This window comes from Girardinichthys multiradiatus, chromosome 6 (assembly GCF_021462225.1).
Source record: "Girardinichthys multiradiatus isolate DD_20200921_A chromosome 6, DD_fGirMul_XY1, whole genome shotgun sequence".
In the NCBI taxonomy this organism is placed as follows: Eukaryota; Metazoa; Chordata; class Actinopteri; order Cyprinodontiformes; family Goodeidae; genus Girardinichthys; species Girardinichthys multiradiatus.
In genome coordinates, this window is record NC_061799.1 from 17,119,170 (window position 1) to 17,138,538 (window position 19,369).

General features: G+C 40.3%; 1 protein-coding gene across 3 annotated transcripts; it reads right to left on the minus strand.

Moving 5' to 3' along the window:
* Positions 1–500: 500 nt before the first annotated feature.
* On the minus strand, positions 501–18,875 carry dpydb (dihydropyrimidine dehydrogenase b). Of its 3 annotated transcripts, XM_047368090.1 has the most exons (25): positions 18,508–18,871; positions 14,015–14,125; positions 13,844–13,926; positions 12,852–12,939; positions 12,570–12,731; positions 12,093–12,289; positions 10,954–11,035; positions 10,787–10,874; positions 10,598–10,705; positions 7,301–7,470; positions 7,018–7,228; positions 6,577–6,761; positions 6,092–6,307; positions 4,635–4,799; positions 4,284–4,352; positions 4,088–4,171; positions 3,828–3,948; positions 3,578–3,697; positions 2,743–2,885; positions 2,079–2,133; positions 1,878–1,999; positions 1,528–1,677; positions 1,386–1,448; positions 1,158–1,235; positions 501–1,010 (listed from the first exon to the last, which is right to left on the minus strand). In XM_047368090.1, exons 1-25 carry the CDS (start codon positions 18,550–18,552, stop codon positions 846–848), a joined length of 3,081 nt encoding a protein of 1,026 aa, XP_047224046.1. In that variant the 5' UTR covers positions 18,553–18,871; the 3' UTR covers positions 501–845. The 3 variants fall into 3 exon arrangements, 2 of the variants coding, with proteins under 2 accessions (XP_047224046.1, XP_047224047.1); XR_007038676.1 differs by lacking the exons at positions 501–1,010; positions 1,158–1,235; positions 1,386–1,448; ... (1 more) ...; positions 1,878–1,999; positions 2,079–2,133 and adding exons at positions 2,249–2,264; positions 2,341–2,456 and having other exon boundaries at positions 18,508–18,875; XM_047368091.1 differs by lacking the exons at positions 501–1,010; positions 1,158–1,235; positions 1,386–1,448; ... (1 more) ...; positions 1,878–1,999; positions 2,079–2,133 and adding an exon at positions 2,145–2,456 and having other exon boundaries at positions 18,508–18,875.
* Between the last annotated feature and the right edge of the window lie 494 nt (positions 18,876–19,369).

Here is a 19,369-nt window from a genome sequence, read left to right on the forward strand (position 1 = left end):
GATTTCCCCCTGTTGTCTATTTCATTTGTACAACACCTGTAAAACTGATTGTCAATCAGTGTTGCTTCCTAAGTGGACAGTTTGATTTCACAGAAGTTTGATTTACTTGGAGTTATATTGTGTTGTTTAAGTGTTCCCTTTATTTTTTTGAGCAGTGTATATATACACACACACAGTGAGGAAAACAAGTATTTGAACACCCTGCAACTTTGCAAGTTATCCCACTTAGATATCATGGAGGGGTCTGACATTTTCATCTCAGCTGCATGTCCACTGTGAGAGACATAATCTAAAAAAAAATCCAGAAATCACAATGTTTCATTTTTTAATAATTTTTTATCTGAACTCTCCCTACTCCTACTCAGGAAGCTCTGCCTAGTCTGTGAAAACCTAAGCAGAATATAACCTTAGTTAGTTTTTTATCACAAACATGCATCCGCACACCTTCTGTTAATTTCAACAAGAATCCAGTCAAGGTGTCCTCTACCAGACACTACAGATATTTTGCTGCAACAACAAAGCTTTATTCAAGTCCATAATGACAGTATTCTACATGAATATATAGTATATGTTATACAGTTGAGCCTTTTCAGTGAACACTCTGATGAGGTGATAACTGCAAATTTAGTTTATTAAACACAAATCAAATTAGTGAAGTTATTGACGAATGCAATTAATACAAAGTATTACTACATTTCACGCACAAATTAGCACCTATCATTTCAATTAAAACCACTTTGGAACTAATCTAATAATGTGACAGTTTTGTAGAGCAATTCTCTCAAACTAAACTTTAAAATGTCTGATACCAACATAAAATTTTTTTGTTCAGGTTAGGAATCCCTCTAGCAGACAGGACTAATGGGTATGCCCCTCTGAGGTACATGGGTTGTTGTCCTGGTAACCATCTTGATGCAGTCTATAATGGGACAGACACTGAGGCAGAGAGTGCAGCCTGTGCAGCTGTCCGTCACAACAGGAAGGTGGGTCTCTGGGTCAAACTGTATAGCCTGGGTGGACAAAGGAAATCATGTCTTTCCAATAAGAGTCTTTCCAATAAATAAAAATTGACAAAATGACAAAATCCTAATAACAGATCGATTTTTTGATAATAGAGAAAAGACTGTTGCCTGTTTTAATTTAACTGGCAGACGCACCTGGTATCCTGAGTCATTGCAAGTCATGTAACATTTACCACAGTTGATGCACATATCTTCATCTATCAGAGCTTGGACCTAAAATGACAAATAAGGATTGCCTCAAATATTGGTTCTGTATGGTATATGACTTGATAGTTTGTGTCTTATTTTTTGCCTCACTTAAGTTGTGTTTAATCTGCAAACAAAAAAAAAAACACTGGTTCCAGTATGTGAATACATGTGTACCTGCTCCATGTTGCTGAGTTCCCCGTAAGCTCCGATGTACTGCAGCGCTCTGGCTATCACATCCTACAGAAAGAGCAAACTCTTTATAACAAAACAAAGCTTATCGATCATTCTGAGTCATAGATGTGAGAATGTCCCCTACCTTGACGGCAGGAACTGGCTTTTTGGGTTGGTTGACACGGTTGACGTTTGTTTCTGGCACATCTGTTTTACCAGCTTCTCTGAGTTGCCTTTTGTACTTTGCTATAGCTTCAGTCTTCTGTTGCAAGTATGGACCAAAGCTAGGCAGGCTCTACAAATAAAAAATAAACAGGATATATGAAAAATGGATTCAAATAACTTTGGTTATTTTCGATGTTATTGATACACCACTTGAATCAAACAGCAAAAGATCAGTGATTTCCATCTACAAACACAACAGCCAATCCAGTAAAAATAATTAGATATCACAATTAATATTAATGCAAATATAGTAAGATTATGTTGCTTTACCTTCCCAACCAGGTCTACCAGTTTGACAACTGGTTTTCCTTTCTGATGTTTTTCAGTTGGAGGAGACTGACCATCCCAGTCCTTTAGCTCCAGGCTCTTCAGGTACAACAAGGTTTTCAGACCTAAACACATACTTATACTAAACATGTTGCTGGGATGACACAATCTAAAGATTGGTTCAAAATAAATGGGATTACATACCAACACAGTAATCCTCTATCAGTGTGAAATCCTGGTTCTGAATTGCACTACACACCTGTTAAGCAGACAGAATAAGCAGACAGACGTTGGCATATTGCCCTGCGATGGACTGGCGACCTGTCCAGGGTGTACCCCGCCTTTCGCCCGTAGATTGCTGGAGATAGGCACCAGCTTCCCCGCGACCCACTATGGAATAAGCGGTAGAAAATGACTGACTGACGTTGGCATATTAAAAACAGATTATTTTATCTACATAAAATACCTTTCTAATGGGAATATGTTGAACGGATCTGTTGTCATTAATTGCCAACACAGAAGGAAGAAGAGCTTTTACGGGCATGACAGACAGTTGTGACAGCTCCCTTATTGTACCTTACCCTGATGAGTAAAACACAAACTGATTATATGAAGAAAGCTGACACCTCCAGTTTCTTCCCTTCACAGTGACTATATTTCACACAACTACTGTATGTCAGGTTAATATAAATGACTTGCTGGAACCGTTGTTGAGAGAAATAGGAACTCTAGTGCACATCTGTGGGCATTAAAGTAACAATGCTGGTCAACCATGCTATTTTGTATTTTGTAAGAAATTACACTGTAAACAATAATTGTCTAGATATCAGATTAGAAGAAAAACTACTATGAATCATTTTTTTATTACCTGTAACACTGATGCTCCAGCATGGAGAAACTGGAGTCCGCTCTCTGCTGAGTCGATACCCCCAGTGGCCAGAATAGGAAAACCAGGGATTGCCTTAGCGATGGCTGACACAGCTTTCAAAGCGATGGGTCTGATGGCGTTTCCTATGTTAAGAAAAGCAAATACTCCATTTAGAGACAGTTACGTTATACTTTTGGAGTGGTCTACTTTATTATAACAAAATAAAGACAACCAAAAAAGATGTCACTTCATGCATATGGTAAATGGTAAATGGCCTGCACTTGTACAGCGCATCATCAAGTCCAAGGACTCCAAAGTGCTTTACACTACAATCAGTCATCCACCCATTCATATACAGATTTACACAATGACAGTGGTAAACCAAAGCTGCACTGGGGCAGACTGACAGAAGTGGGGCTGCAATCCAAACGGCACCACCGGGTCCTCTGACCACCATCAGCATGGTGGTCAAAAGACCTTAAAATATTGCTTAACTAATCATTCCTCGTAATTTTAAATTTTACACTGAATAAACATTGCATTGATCCTTTTAATACCGTGTTACACTATTTACTAATTAAAATATGTAATTGACTTTCAAATACACCCTTAAATATCCTTACACCCATCATCTCTTTCACTTCAACTTTTAGCCCATCACATTCAAAAAACATGGGTTCATAAAATTTATTTTCAACGCAAGCAAATATTTCATGATGCAAAACTGTGCATCAAGTTTGATAACAGGCCTATTTGTTGTATAGCTTTATATTATCAAAATAAATTGTCTGACATTGTTGTGCATTGTTTTGCAGAAGGTGGACTGGATATTTACCAGACACTCCTCCGTATGTGGTACGTTTGCTCACACCGACACTTGGCCAGGGAGAGCCGTCAGCCTTTAGACTCATTAAACCTGAGACAGTGTTGGTGGCCGTCACACCGTCTGCTCCACCTACAACACAACACAACATATATAAGAATAAACCCATTTCTGGTTGTTGTCCATTTTCACATTGGCATTCTTAAAGTTGAACTGTTAAAGAGGATAAATTAAATAAGAGGAGTGCGTGAGGGGTCTTTACCTTCATGTGCAGCTTTGGCGATGTCAACAACATTGGTGACATTTGGTGTAAGTTTGGCAAAGAAAGGAATGGAAACTGCAGCACGCACCCACCGACATATATTTCGCACTAACACTGGATCCTGACAACACAACAAAAACTCAAAAACTTATAAATATCAAAGTGATTATTAATCATTAGTGCAAAGCTTGTGTGCTGAAGATCTAAATAATAATGATATAAATAAAGTCTGATGGAAATAGTTTTTGCAATGTGTATACCTGTCCACAGGCTAGTCCCATGCCCCTTTCTCCCATCCCATGAGGGCACGACAGGTTGAGCTCTAATGCATCTGCTCCTGATTTCTGAACACACATACATTTCCATAATTTCCTTCTATTAGCGATGCCACCATCACAATACCGATCATGCTCTATGAATGTGTAGGATAAAACCAATAAATGTGGATTGTCTCACCTCAGCCATCTTTGCAAGCTCTGTCCAGTCTTCCTTGTTGTAGCTGCACATTATGCTAGAGATCACAATCTGACATAAAGACACCCAAAAGTTGTATTTAAAACATTTTAAACACTGAACATAATATAGAATGTTTTTAAGGGTTTTGAATTATTTATTGATGATTTCCTCTGTTCACTGCACATGATTTTGCAAACACAATGCACACTTAATCCTCTTTCTGATATAGAGCATAAAGTAAGTTGTTGTTGAAAATGATTACAAAGCTATTTAATAACTGTCCAAACTGGCTTAATTAGCTATTGTTAGTACAGAAAATGCATCAAAGAATAAACAGGACTCATCCTTTACATTGTTAGGGAAGTCCTTCTTCAGCTCAGTGACGGACTGACACCAGTATGCTGCAGTTTTCTCACTGATGAGTTCAATGTTGAGGAAGGAGCCCAGACCAGGTCCATACACATGACCTGAGGTGGTACCTCGCACAATACGAGGGGACACGTTGGTCACCAGGTCCTACAGTAACACATTTTCACAGCACATTCAGGTGGTTGCCTAGATTTGATTTAATTCTAGTAAAGTTCCTGTTACCCCTTACAACCAAAGTGCCAGTGAAAAGTTTTCACACACTTAACATACATGTCATATTAATGTCGGGCCTTGAATGATGGATTTACACCATTCTTTTTTCAGGGTGGAACATTGAAAAACATTCTGAAAAAATTTAAAAAACAACAGCTGGTTGAACAAATTTGAATTTATTGTGGAGACCACAATAAAAATGGTAATGTTCATTTAATTGGGTTGGTTTCCTGGGAAACAAATTTTAAGATGGGTTTATGTCAAGTTGATCAAGTGGAAAATGGAGGAACAATGGTGGCAGTGTACACAATGAAGAAAACTTTACAAATAAAGAAGCCCCTGGTCCAAAATCGGAACTTTCAAGTAAAGCTGAAATGTGTAGCAAGCAAGGGCTTCTGGAGAAGGGTCTTACCATCAGACAAAACAAAATTGAGCTATTTGGCCACAAGAAAAAAAAGTATATTTGGAAGACTCAAGGTGAAGCTTTCAAACCTAAGAACACAGGGCATACTGTCAAACATGGGGTGGCAGAATCATGCTTAGTGTCTGCATGAGAATTATTTCTAAATTCTTAATCAACAGCTAGTCTGTAAAACACAGACACAGTTGGGTGCTCCAGCAACACACTGACCCCAAACACACATCAGAACTGGTTTTAGAACCAGGCTCACATGAGCTTCAATTGAGCCTTATCGTGCTCACATAAAGTCTATGCAAAGGCATTGGCCTCAAACTATTTGAAAATGTATAGGCTATGTTTAAAAGGCTATGTTCATGCCAGAAAATTGGCCATAATTTAACTTTAAACCTTCCAATCAATCAAATATCTTTTCAGAATTACACCAAAAGTTTGCTATTACCTACAAACAGCAGCTTGTTTCTCTACAGGTGGTCTGATCCATGTATATATATTCAAGCCACTATCTATAACTTTGACCCAGTGTGAATTATAGGATATTTACAGTAAATTTAAACTTGTGCTCCCACTTCTTGTTTTTGAAAATTATTGATGTTTTTTTTTTTCTTGTGTTACCCTTCAACCCTAAAAAAAGAACAGTAGAATGTGTCATGAAAAAGCCAAAACCTATATGGCATTCATGTCTATAATGAAAATAAATAAACTTTTGACCTAAACTAAAGTTTAATGGTTTTATCAAATTGGCTTCTGTGGAATATTTCTCTAAATTTGATTGCATTAAACCTCACTTTGTTTCTCTGTGTTATACCTTATCCAGCCCAAAGGTTTTAGTCAGAGCAAAGCCCCATCCTTGCTCAAAGGCTCTTCTGATCATGGCTGTGCTGGTGGTGGGAGGTGCAGAGGCCAGGCCGAACGGATTGGGAAACTTAAGACCACAAACCTCCACACTGATGTCCACCTGATCTATCGCACTGTAGAACAAAGGTAGCTTTGGGACGGCATCCACTGTACGTCCATGCAGTGACTAGAAACATATACGAGACTTGTAAGAACAGCCATTATTAACGTATCGTTTCTGTTATGACCTGTCTGATGGTCAAAAATAAAGTCAAACAATTCTCAAGTGCAAAGAGAAAACAGCTTCCTTTGGTAAATCTTTCAAATCAAAGAAACCAAAGGTATGGCCCAATGTTAAGCTTGTTTATACAGTCAAGAAACATGTGAACATAGTTGATCCAAATTGGTTGAGGACTTTGATTCTAAGAACCAGCGAGAGATTTAGGACAGATTTACCTGCATGTATCTGTGAATGTGCCATGAAGCCTGTTTGCCATCATTCACTGATTCCACGGTGGTGTTTGCCAAACCAACAAAGTCTCCTCCTGCAAACACCCAGGGCTCGCTGGTCTGCATGGTTTCTGTGTTCACCTCCGGGGTGCCCCACCGGGTCAGCTTCACAGGAGCCATGGCTTCAGTCACTACAAAAACATACAAAAAATTAAGAGTGAACTGAAATATTGGTGAAATTAGAAAAGTCAGAGATTTAAATTTTGTATGGTAATATTGCACTAGGAAAGTACCCTACCAAGGATATTTTTGTTGCAAATAGTTACATAGTTACATTGATTGATTATTATACATTTTAAAAATAAAGTTAAAAAATACTTTTAAAGTTTATATTTTATCTGTAATTCCAATAATATAAAAATTGCATGATATTTGCAGGTAGCTTACCTTGTACATCGGTCAGCATAGACCCAAATGCACTGATAATGTAATCAGCCTTCAGTCTGATAATCTGATCCTCATCTTCCAGCCAATCACCATCCTCGGTTTGCTCGGTGCGACAGAACTGCAGTCCAGTGATCCTCCCGTTCTTCATGATGACCTCACGAGGAGACAGGAAGGGCAGGAACTCACACTTCTCCTCTTTAGCCAGCTCCATCTGACAGAGCAAAAATAACACATGTAATCATAAATTAGCCTTTATAAACATCTGTATGAGCCAACATCATACCTCCTCAGGAACAGCTCTGATGTTGGTGAATCCTTTCCTGAAGCAGACATAGACTCTCCTCGCCCCACAGCGGAGAGCCGAGGTGGCGCAGTCGAAGGCGGTGTCACCGGCCCCCAAAACAATCACCAGCCCCTTTAACTCCGGGAGGGCAGAACGACACTGACACATGCCTACACAGCATGCCATAGACACAGGATTATGCCTCCTAATTATTGTCATTTAAAAACTTACCCCACCAAACTAAACTTTGTTTTGTTCTTACCATGCTATGCAAAAGTATTTATTCTCCTTGAACTTTTTCCAACATTCTCATGTTATAAGCACCAATGTCTATGTGTGTTAATAGGATTTTATGTAAAAGACATTAAGATTGACGACCTGAGCTCCAGATGCTTAGGCTGACTCTAGGGATGTGGAATGTCACTTCGCTGGGGGAGAAGGAGCCTGAGCTTGTGCGGGAGATTGAGAGATATTGACCCGAAATAGTTGGGCTCACCTCCACGCACAGTGTGGTCTCTGGAACCCTCGAGAGAGGCTGGACTCTCTTCTATTCTGGAGTGGCCAGCAGGGAGAGGCGGCGAGCTGGGGTGGCTTTGCTTGTTGCCCCCCAGCTCAGCCGTTTCGTGTTGGGATTTATCCTGTGGAGGAGAGGATCGCATCCCTTCGCCTTCAGGTCGAGGACAGGCCTGTGAATGTCGTTTCGGCCTTTGGGCCGAGTGGTAGTGCGGAGTACCCGGCCTTCTTGGCGTCCCTGTCGGGGGTGCTGCATAACGCCAGTCCCAGGGGGCTCCATTATTCTGCTGGGGGTCTTCAACGCCCACGTGGGAAAGGACAGTGACACCTGGAGAAGCGTGATTGGGAGGAATGGCCTCCCCGATCTGAATCCAAGTGGTGTTTTGTTATCGGACTTCTGTGCTAGTCATGGATTGTCCATAACAAACACCATGTTCAAGCATAAGGGTGTTCATCAGTGCACTTGGCACCAGGACACCCTAGGTAAGAGGTCGATGATCGACTTTGTTGTCGTGTCATCATACCTTCGGCCGCATGTTTTGGACACTCGGGTGAAGAGAGGGGCTGAGTTGACCACTGATTACCACCTGGTGGTGAGTTGGATCCGCTGGAAGAGGAGAAAGCCGGACAGACTTGGCAGGCCCAAGCATATATTAAGGGTCTGCTGGGAACGTCTGGCGGGGCCCTCGGCCAGGGATGTATTCAACTACCACCTCCAGGAGAGCTTTGACCAGATTCCGGGGGAGGTTGGAGACCTAGTCTGAGTGGACCACGTTCTCCGCATCTATTGTCGATGCTGCTGCCCGTAGCTGTAGCTGTAAGGTTTGCTGTGCCTGTCGCGGCGGCAATCCCCAAACCCGGTGGTGGACACCGGCACTAAGGGATGCTGTCAAACTGAAGAAGGAGTCCTATCGGCTGTGGTTGGCTTGTGGGACTCCTGAGGCGGCTGATGGGTACCGTGAGGGCAAGCGTGCCGCGGCCCGAGCGGTGGCAGAGGCAAAAACTCGGGCCTGGAAGAATTTCGGTGTGGCCATGGAGAAGGACTACTGGTTGGCCTCGAAGCAATTCTGGCAAACCGCCCGGCGCCTCAGGAAGGGGAAGCAGTGCTTCACCAACACTGTTTACAGTGGGGTTGAGGAGCTGCTGATATCGACTGGGGACATTATCAGGAGGTGGAAGGAGTACTTTGAGGATCTCCTCAATCCTGCCATCATCCATTGCCTGGTGGAAGCAGAGGCTGGGGACTCACGGTTGGACTCTTTCATCACCCAGACTGAAGTCACTGAGGTGGTTAAAAAGCTCCATGGTGGCAGGCCTTCGGGGATGGATGAGATCCACCCTGAGTACCTAAAGTCTCTGGATGTTCTGGGGTTCTCATGGATGACACGCCTTTTCAACATTGTGTGGCAAATGTGTTTTGAGGACTTGGAGAAGGCATTTGACTGTGTCCCTCGTGGTGCCCTGTGGGGGGTGCTCCAGGAGTATGGAGTCGGGGGGCCTTTTATTAGGGGCCATCCGCTCTCTGTACAAGCAGAGCAGGAGTTTGGTCTGCATTGCCGGCACTAAGTCAAACCTGTTCCCGGTGCATGTTGGACTTCGGCAGGGCTCCCCTTTGTCAACGGTCCTGTTTATAACTTTTAAGGACAGAATTTCTAGGCGCAGCCAAGGGCCGGAGGGGCCTGGTTTGGGAACCAGTAGATTTCGTGTCTTCTTTTTGCAGATGACGTGGTCCTGCGGGCCCCCTCTAGCCAAGACCTACAGCATGCACTGGGGCGGTTCGCAGCCGAGTGTGAAGCGGCTGGGATGAATATCAGCTCCTCCAAGTCCGAGGCCATGGTTCTTCACCGGAAAACGGTGGTTTGTCCTCTTCAGGTTGCAGGGGAGTTCCTTGGAGTATCTTGGGGTCTTGTTCACGAGTGAGGGGAGAATGGAGCGGGAGATCGACAGACGGATCGGTGCGGCTGCCGCAGTAATGGGGGTGCTGTGCCGGTCCATTGTGGTGAAGAGAGAGCAGAGTCAAAAAGCAAAGCTTTCAATTTACCGGTCGGTCTACGTTCTTACCCTCTCCTATGGAAATGAACTTTGGGTCATGACCGTAAGAACGAGATCCCGGATACAAGCGGCTGAAATGAGCTTCCTCCGTAGGGTGGTCGGGCACTCCCTTAGAGATAGGGTGAGGAGCTCGGCCATCCGGGAGGAGCTCGGAGTAGAGCCGCTGCTCCTCCACATCGAGAAGAACCAGTTGAGGTGGCTCGGGCATCTATACCGGATGACTCCTGGACGCCTTCCTCGGGAGGTGTTCCAGGCACGTCCCACCGGGAGGAGGACCAGGGAACGGCCCAGGACACGCTGGAGGGACTACACCTCTCGGCTGGCCTGGGAACGCCTTTAGGTCCCCCCGGAGGAGCTGGAGGAGGTGTCTAGGGAGAGAGAAGTCTGGGTGTCCGCTGCTCCCGCGACCTGGTCCCTAAAGTGGAGGACGACGAGTACGAGCACGAGTACGAGTACGAGCACGAGTATGAGTATGAGTACGAGTACAAGTACGAGTGAAACACATGGTGTGAAATACAAAGTACTGCATTATTGTGAATTGGAAGGAAACTTGTGCACGGTTTTGACTTTCTCCAAAAGAAAAATCAGAAAGCCCTCTTTATTCTGATACCCCCAAATAAAATTGTATGCAACTAATTGGTTTCAGAAGTCAGTTGGTTGGTTGTGTATTTGCAAATATTCCTCTAAAGTAAGCACGATTTGACCGGACCATACAGCTTGACATCACTGTACCTTTCTTACTGGCAGAAGCCACCATAGGCAGAAAGTCTTTAGAAGTGAAAAAGCCTTGGTCAACAGTTAAACCCTGGAAGATCTCAGCCCTGTTAGCCTGAGGGAGACCTGCACACATACACAGACATTCACAAACCTCACGGTCATAATGTGGATTTTAACTGATAATGATGTGGGGATTAAACTCACCAATCCCAATGAAGACAGCCTTAAATCCCTCCTCATTCAGGGATGAAAGAGTCATTCCATTAACACCAAAACCTTTCTCACAAATCACCTGCACACACATTTTGACAGAACTATGAAATCCTGTAACATTATGCTCAAAATATATAATGAGATGCCAAATGTAATACCTTCACTCCCAAGTCCTTCATCAAATTGATTTCAAACTGGACGACCTCATACGGAAGCCTGAACTGAGGGATTTCTGATGTGCTGCACGGACAAAAACAGATACATTTAACTGTAAGGATTTCCTTTTTTGTATAGGTACAACATTTTACAAATAAAAACCTGAAAATCGTGCCATGGATATGTATTCAGCTTTCCTACTTTAATCATTGCTTTAATATGCTTGGATCGAAACCATTATCTTTTATCTCTACCGGTATGTCTAAGGTAATTTTCCTGCTGAAAGGTGAACTTCCACCCCAGGCTTAATTTGTTTTGCAACCTTTTACATGTTTTCTCTTGGGATTGCCCTGTTTTTAGCTCCATGCAGTTTTAGTCCTTTTTGATCAAGCTTATAGTTAGAGTGGCTTAGGTTATCCTGAGCTATCTCTGTAGTTATGCTATAGGCTGCTATAGGCTTAGGCTGCTGGAGAACAGAATGACTACTTTCACTCTCTCTGATACATTCTTGTACTACTCTCCAATTTTGCATTATTTGCTGTTATTTCAGCTTTTAACTTTATGTTCTCATTAATGTTTCACTTCTCTTCCCCATAGAAAGTACTCCTGGATCAGTGCTGCTTTGTTCTCTTTGTGTCTCTGCTCTGTTCTCTCAAACCTCCAGTCGGTCGTGGCAGATGGCCGCTCACACTGAGCCTGGTTCTGCTGGAGGTTTCTTCCTGTTAAAAGGGAGTTTTCCTCTCCACTGTTGCTACATGCATGCTCAGTATGAGGGATTGCTGCAAAGTCAATGTAAGCGACTGTCCACTGTTGCTAAATGTTCACCAGGGGGAGTGAATGCTACAAGTTTCTGACTCGATGCAATCTGCTGGGTTTCCTTAGATAGAAAAACTTTCAACCAATTTGAATAATAAACTGAATCCAACTGCACTGTTTGATAGTTAGGATTAACTGGAATGTATGTACCTGACTTGAAATCTGTATGATTCCATTGAATTGACTTTGTAAAGTGCCTTGAGACCACATGTGTTGTGAAATGGTGCTATATAAATAAAACTGAATTGAATTGAATTGAACAATGAATACTTTTTACAAGTAGGTTTCTTCTAACACCTAGTGAACTGGTATAATGTTGTAATACCTCAGTCCTCCGATGTACTTCTGCTTTTCAAATATAGTGATATCATCATATCCCAGACGGGCCAGGAAAGAAGCACAACTTATGGATGCTGGGCCACAGCCAATCAGAGCAATAGGGGCGCGGTAGGACTCTGGCATGTCATTGGCTGGTGGAAGTTCAGGGTTCCTGATCTGAGGGATGCCCATTTTACTGAACACCTGTAAAGAGATACAAAGACAGTCCACATTACTGCTCAAACATCTAAAAGCCTGCATTTGCATCATTATTTCTTACTAATATAACTGAAGACTATTGTGCAACAAAATGCAAGTAGGACTTTGAGCTCTGGTAATGTAGAATAAAAAGGAACACATCAGTAAGGGAACCAGAATAAACTCCCATGTCCTGTCTTATAAATGAAACGGTGGTGACCTGAAAGCAGCTGATCATCACAGCTGCTGATTGTTAGCATGTTTCTGGAGCAGTGGACATTTGTACCTCGGTAGCAAACTGCTGCAGTCCTCCGATGTTAATGGGTCCTTCTTCAGAGGCGTACAAGTTGCAGCCCCCAACACACAGCTCTGATGTGGGACAAACCATCCCACATGTCAGCCCCAGAGGGTTGTCAGAGAGGATGGCCCGCGCTGCCCCATAGTAGTTCTGTAACACAGACATATTACCTATTTTATCACTGTTTTTACTTCTTTTCTTGTCCACATATGAAGAGAGAAGAATCTATTAATGTTTTTGAGTGAAGCATTGATTGTTTTGTGACAATACCTTGTTTGAAATACTTGTAATAAAGGACTTGATGTCCAGGTTTGTCGGGCAACTCTTCTGACAGGGAGCATCGGCACATTTTAGGCACCTAAAAACAGATTTCCGTTCATGTTTTTACATTCATCAAGTTAGATGAACTACATGTGTGACAACATATAGAGAGCCCAAAAAATATTTAAAAAACTGTATTTGCATGCATTGTTTTTAATGGTATAATACAAATCCAAAATATTTATTAAATAAGAGTCTGAACAAGAGATTTACTACATTCCACGGCATCATCATTATATTTAATTTGTACTTGTAAAATGGAAAACAAATGACATATTTCAACAAATTGTCTAGAAATTAAGGATACTAAAGACTGGGAGGAAAACAAGAGATTTTAGTACTTTCTAAAGTTCTTGTCAACTACATTTTAAAGTATTTTAAAATACAAAGAACTCTACAAATAAGAAAACAGTATCAAGAAAATCAAAAATAAAACAATACAAACAAAACAATCTTTAAAAATAAGGACATTCTCTAAAGCTATTAAACAGAATGTAAATGTATCTGCAAGCAGTAATTTCAGTGGAAAGTGCTCACAATGACAAAGCTGACAAGCTCATATCTAGCATGTAGAACATTTAACTTTGTTTGCTGTCTTTGTCCAGCCTGTCATAATGCAACTTTTAGGCATCTGTGTTATTAATCAGTTTGAAGTGGCTGAATTCTTACTGGAAAAAATAGAAATTTATAGTTTTTAGCATAAAGATTTTCATGTTTCATGGTAATTATTATTGTTAAAATCTATCCTTATAGAGTTTTGATTTGAAAGGACTGTGCCTTGCAGTATCTTCAGTCTCTGCGTGCATCAAACAAAAAAAAAGTTTTTTTTATGTTAGTATGAATAGCTGTGACATAAGAAGCCAGATTGACCGATTCAATCTTGGAACATTTATTTTATGTAGTATAGTATCAAACTGTATAATGTGGTTGTTTCTTGTTACCGCAGTGCTTCCCGGAGAGCTCCTCTCTCGCTCAGCGTTGTGTGCTTGATGTCATCAAAGTTGTTCTCTAACGTCACACAAGACTGAAAACAAGCAGAGAAGTTGAGTAATACGCTCACTATTTAATGACACCAGCATCGCTGAAACACTTATTCATGTGAGTGTTTTTACATCACAGTTCCTTTCAGGGTTTCTCTTCCAGTGTTTCTTCTCTTTCTTCTTGCTTGCAGTGGAAATGATCTGAGCATGGCTCTTCACCCTGGGATTCAGAGCAAGGATGCTCTGAAAAGAAAGAAAATTGGGTAACATGTTACAGGAAAATGAGAATTATTATAGATTATTTCTTTTTCGTCTGTACCTATATGTGTATTAGTTAAGGTCTATTGCATTTCCTTTTTAATATAGTGGCAAAATAAAGGTTTCAATCAGAAATATCATATTCAATAAATTATAATAGTTTCCGGAGGTGAATTCATTAAGTGAAACACATAATATAGATTAATTACACAAATACTGATGTTTTCAAACCTCTTTCAAGCCACATTTGCCAATTACAATGATTTTCTGCTTACAGCTAATGAAAACAGGAGATTTAAGATTAGAATATTACTTTAGACAATATAAAACATTTTAATACAGAAATGTGAGCTTAATAAGAAGTATATCAAATACTTGCTTAAAGGTTGCTACTTTAAAATGATACTTCAAATCTAATAAATGAGCTTCATCAGAGCGCATATTCTAACCTATTGAATATGACTGTAGTTTTACTCCAGTAAGCTAAATGATAGCCACGTTGTAAAACAGGACAACTGTATTAATTTGCCCACAATTTGAGCAGAATCATCATGTAAAAAGAACACAATGACATATCCGGTTAGTTATTGTCTTTAAAGAGAAATGGGGGATATTATAATCATTTCTTGCCACTTTTATATCATCCTTCAGTGATTCTGTTACAGACTTTATTGATATAAAGGAAACAGCTTTTTACCTAAAATAGTTTTTCTTCTGAGAATAAAATAGCCATGGTTAATAGATGGATAAATATAGACTTTTTTATACCAGGGGTGAAATTCACAGTTTCAAAAACAAATTTAAAATAAAAAGCATCCATATAAATAGAAACAGAATAAAAATTGTAAAAAGCCCAGTAAAGATAGCTTCAGTTACAGGCTTTTACTGCTCTTCTGTCGGAAGATGCTTTTCTGCACTTGCCCCAAACATAGTCTAGTTTTTAAATCTATCACAAATCCTAGGAGGCTCTGTATTATTTTCCAGAGAAACAGGGAAGACATTTTACATGCCATTAGTATTGTAAGCTATTTATCACAGTAAAGATTTCAGTGCCTTCCAGACACATGGAATTTAAGTCATGATGTTTGATTTTATTTGTACAAAATCTCATTTTAAATGCAATCATACTAGCATTACTGAAAAAATTACATTATGTAATTACTTAATTGTTCGCTTATTTGGCAAACAAAAGATTCAGATTTATTGGGTTAACTGTAAAAAACACACTGGTGTAATCTGTCTGTAAAGTACATAAAGATCTGCTGGTTATAACAGGGGACATTCTTGGAAGGGATGCTCATTGACTGGATGGGTTCAATGTGATAAGATAATGATGAGCTGCAAGGTCACTGTGCCAAAGGGAAGCAACCTGTTGTTCCATAAATCATATCAACAGAAATGAACATTTGAAATGTTTTCACCCCCGTAAAATAATCCCCGCCCCGCACATGAAGACTGCTTGTGCATTTGTTTTCATTTACATTTATCATTTAAATTAAAACTTAATGCATGCTCCACTCAGTTGCCAAAGCTGAGGCCTGAAATCAGTCACTATTATCAAAACATTACCAAGAAGTGTTTCAGTATTTCCTTTACACTCTGAGTCTGTGCAAATGCAGATTTCTATGGTTAACCGTTAACTGTTCTTCTACCAGCTCACATGCTTACTCAGCTCTCCGCTCCCCCACCACGTGCTTCTCGTCTACAGTTAATATATAAATCACATGGCTGGTTACATAAGTTCAACACTCGTGTTAGAACAACACTGTATGGTTTGGAGCTGTTAATTCATCCTGCTGCTAAACACAGCAGTGCCAGAACTCAAAACGGCTTGAGACAGTAGAAAACGGTTTTTAACAACTGGCCAAAATTATATGAATCAAAAACAACATGAGCCAAACACTTCTGTTTATTTATATTAGTAAGGTTATGTTAAAAATGTGTTAGTTGCTACGGAAGAAGTGAAATAAACCCAACACGCCTCAAGTTTCTTCAAATGCATAGTTAATGGTTCAGTGTTTGTGTGATCATTACGGTCTCCACATAGTCACTGGTGTCATTAATCCAGTTTCAGTCTTCTTACGCACTCGCTCTTAATATGTGAGCACTCAGAGGGAATCCCAGGTTTCAAGATTAGCAGCTGCAAAACTCTTCTAAGTACGGCCTAAAAACTAAAGATGACAGAAGTTTTTGGTTTCAAATTAAGTTTTATGTTTTGGATAACTACACTTTCATAAAGGAGATGGATAAAACAGAGCCGGGAAAAATCTGGAGTACCTCCAACCTTTACACTCAACTTTTTGGATATTTTATTTTCATGTGATAGCATCATTATGGTTGTTTAATTTGCTTAATTTCTTGGTTTCAAGGCTTTCTGAAGAGCCATTAATGAGTTAAAGTATTGTCGTTCTAATTTTACAAGGTAATCCCTTAAATCAATGGATTTAAAGGATTGGAAGTCTATAGTAAATTAACAACAAATGTGGCATTATTTCAAAAGTACAAACCCAGAAAGGATTTTGTCTTTTCACTGGTTAAAGGGCTTTTTAAATCGGTGTAAGTCTTCTGTCTTCTTTGGTAGGTGTCTATCAGCATCTACACTGCCTTACCATAACGTTCCAAATCTACCACATTGTTAGAACATCTCTTGTCCACAGCCCTCTTCAGGTGACCCAGTAGATTTTCTCTTGACTTAGTTGTGAAATCTGGCTTTGTCATTCAAAAACTTTAACTTTTCTCTCATGAAGTCCTTTTGTTGATCTGAAGTCATTTTGTTGATCTGAATGTGTGCTTGAAGTCATGATGATGCAGAAAAATGATTCCCCTTTCTATCTTCAGCTTCAAGGTTTTATACCCAAACTGGCTGGTATTTGGAACTATTCATAACTTCATCCACCTTTGCAAAAACCTCAGTTTCACCTGAAGAAAGGAACCCCAGAGAATGATGTTGCCACCACCGTGTTTCAGTGTAGGCATGATGTTCTTCTGGCTGTGTTCAGTATTGTTTTTATACAAAACACATTAGATGTGAGATTTTCTTCTTCTTTGGAAGAAGATAAGTCCTGCAACCTTCATCCACTCCTAAGTCTGGAGATATGGAGAATACAGGAAATCGTCACATGTTGAAAAGAACCAGAACTTGTTGGACCAATCAGATTAAACATCTTGTCTGAAATCATTTGAGAAATGTTTCTAAACTAAGGAGGTTGAACTGGAGGTGGTGAGTCATGTTTTTCTTTCCTTGTCTCTTGTAACTCACTTTTCACATGTATCAACAAAAAAAAACAGATTGTCTTTAGTTTTAGTTACTGAATTGTTAAAGCCCCTTCCTCCAACTCCAGCCCTCAGGTCCTCAAACCAAAATCTGCCAGAAGTCTTCAGGGCCAGACCTAAAGACTGAGGGGCTTAGTCTTTCCAGGCTGTTGTGTCTCAACCACCTCTGTTTTTTCATTGTCTTGGGAACCATTTACCATTTAAAAAGGAGCTGAAGACATTCTTATTTGAACATGCTTTTCCTTAAGATATTTTAAAATATTGGATTTGCTTTTAATTTTTGAGATTTTGTTGTCTTTTTTTCTTAACATTTTTTTTTTATCAAGTTTTAATCTGTATGCTCTCTTTGTTAAGCTCTTAGTGATTTTTGTCTGTGAAAGGTGCAAAGCCCTGAAGCTTCTTCAGTGGTGCTTTCAGCCTCTTGGCAGCATCCCTGACCGGTTTCAGTCGTCTTTTCATCGGTTTTGGAGAATTTTCTAGTTTCTGTAATGTATCTGTGGGCCCACATTTTTTCCAAACATTGTTAGTCTTACAAAATGCTGTGGATTTTATGTACTCCTCTCCCGGCTCATACCTTTGTACAATGTGTACAAACTGTGGCTTTGGCTAAATGATGCAAATGAGCAGGACAATTGAAATAGGAAAGATTAACAATAACTGAGAACAGGTGTAAACTCAAGAGACAAGACTGAATCCTGAAACTGAACCAAAAGGGGCCTCAACAAAGATTAAGTTCAAGAGTGTGCACATTTATGCAGCCAGAATATTGCAGCTTTTTTCCAATATGTTTTTTCATTTAAATTGTGTGGACATACCACATTATATGTGGGAAAGGTTAAAACAATATTTATTATAGCCTAAATATTTTTACATCCTAAAAAGCTGGAATTACAGCAGGGGTGCAAACACCTTCGAGAGCCACTGGACTTGCTAACGAACACCATCAATAAGTATACACTCAGAGAAAACCCTCTATTCCACTAAATACATAATTCACACCTTATGCAAGAAATATGTGATCATATGGACTGTTAGTAAAAACATTGTACAGATTTTGATAACAATCCAGACAAAGAGTGCATGCAACACGTTACCTCGATGTCTGGAAGATCTTTGCTTAACTTGATGTTTCTGTTCATCTTCAGAATTAAAAGCTTTATTTGCTTGATGCAGGTCTTCAGAAGATCCTGGGTTTTTAGTTGTGGATTAGATGTCCGAAGCACTGTCAGGAACCACCAAGCTCACAAGTGATACTCTCTAACAGGAGATCGTAGATTTCAATAACCCACTCCCTTCCCAGCAGAGGTTAGACAACAGTCTGACGTCTCAGAAATGCCAAGGTTGCATATTTGATAAGGCAAAACGGGGAAATCTGGATGTTATCGCCGTCTAAGGGTCAAAGTTCAGCAGAGTCGAACAGAAAGCACATTTCCGGGTGCAATGCACTTGGGCACTGGACAAACAATAATTAGGCTAAAATGTCGAGTCAAGTTCAGGCTCCTCCCCTGAAGGGGAAGTGGAGATCTGCATGTACTTTTTCTGCTTTCACATGCTGTACGGAAATCTGGATTTAACCCATTCCTGACTCATCCCAAACATGAATGGGGAAAACATGCAAAACCCATGCAGAGACCCCAGGTCAGGATCCAGGACCTTCTTGATGCAAAGCAACAGTGCTAACCATTGTCCCACCATGCAGCACTTCCTGCACTTACAATGCCTTGCAAAAGTATTCACACCCCTAAGCTTTTTCACGTTACAACCACAGACTTTAGTGTATTTTAATTAGATGTGATTGCAATATGACAGATTATGTGAAAGACCAAAATATGGTACTGCATAATTGAGAAAGAAAAGAAAAATAATACAGTCTTTAAAACATTTTACAAATATAATTCTGTAAAAGTGTGGTGTGTAATTGTATTTAGTATTTAGAACTCTTTCAACACATTTATG

Excerpts from the sequence above, each read along its gene's own strand:
- dpydb (XM_047368090.1), bottom strand. The coding sequence starts at position 18,552 with ATGAACAGAAACATCAAGTTAAGCAAAGATCTTCCAGACATCGAG. Across the intron at positions 11,036-12,092 it reads AAGTACATCGGAGGACTGAG|CACATCAGAAATCCCTCAGT; the intron begins GTATTACAACAT and ends TTGTCCGTGCAG. Across the intron at positions 6,762-7,017 it reads TATGCTGACCGATGTACAAG|TGACTGAAGCCATGGCTCCT; the intron begins GTAAGCTACCTG and ends ATGTTTTTGTAG.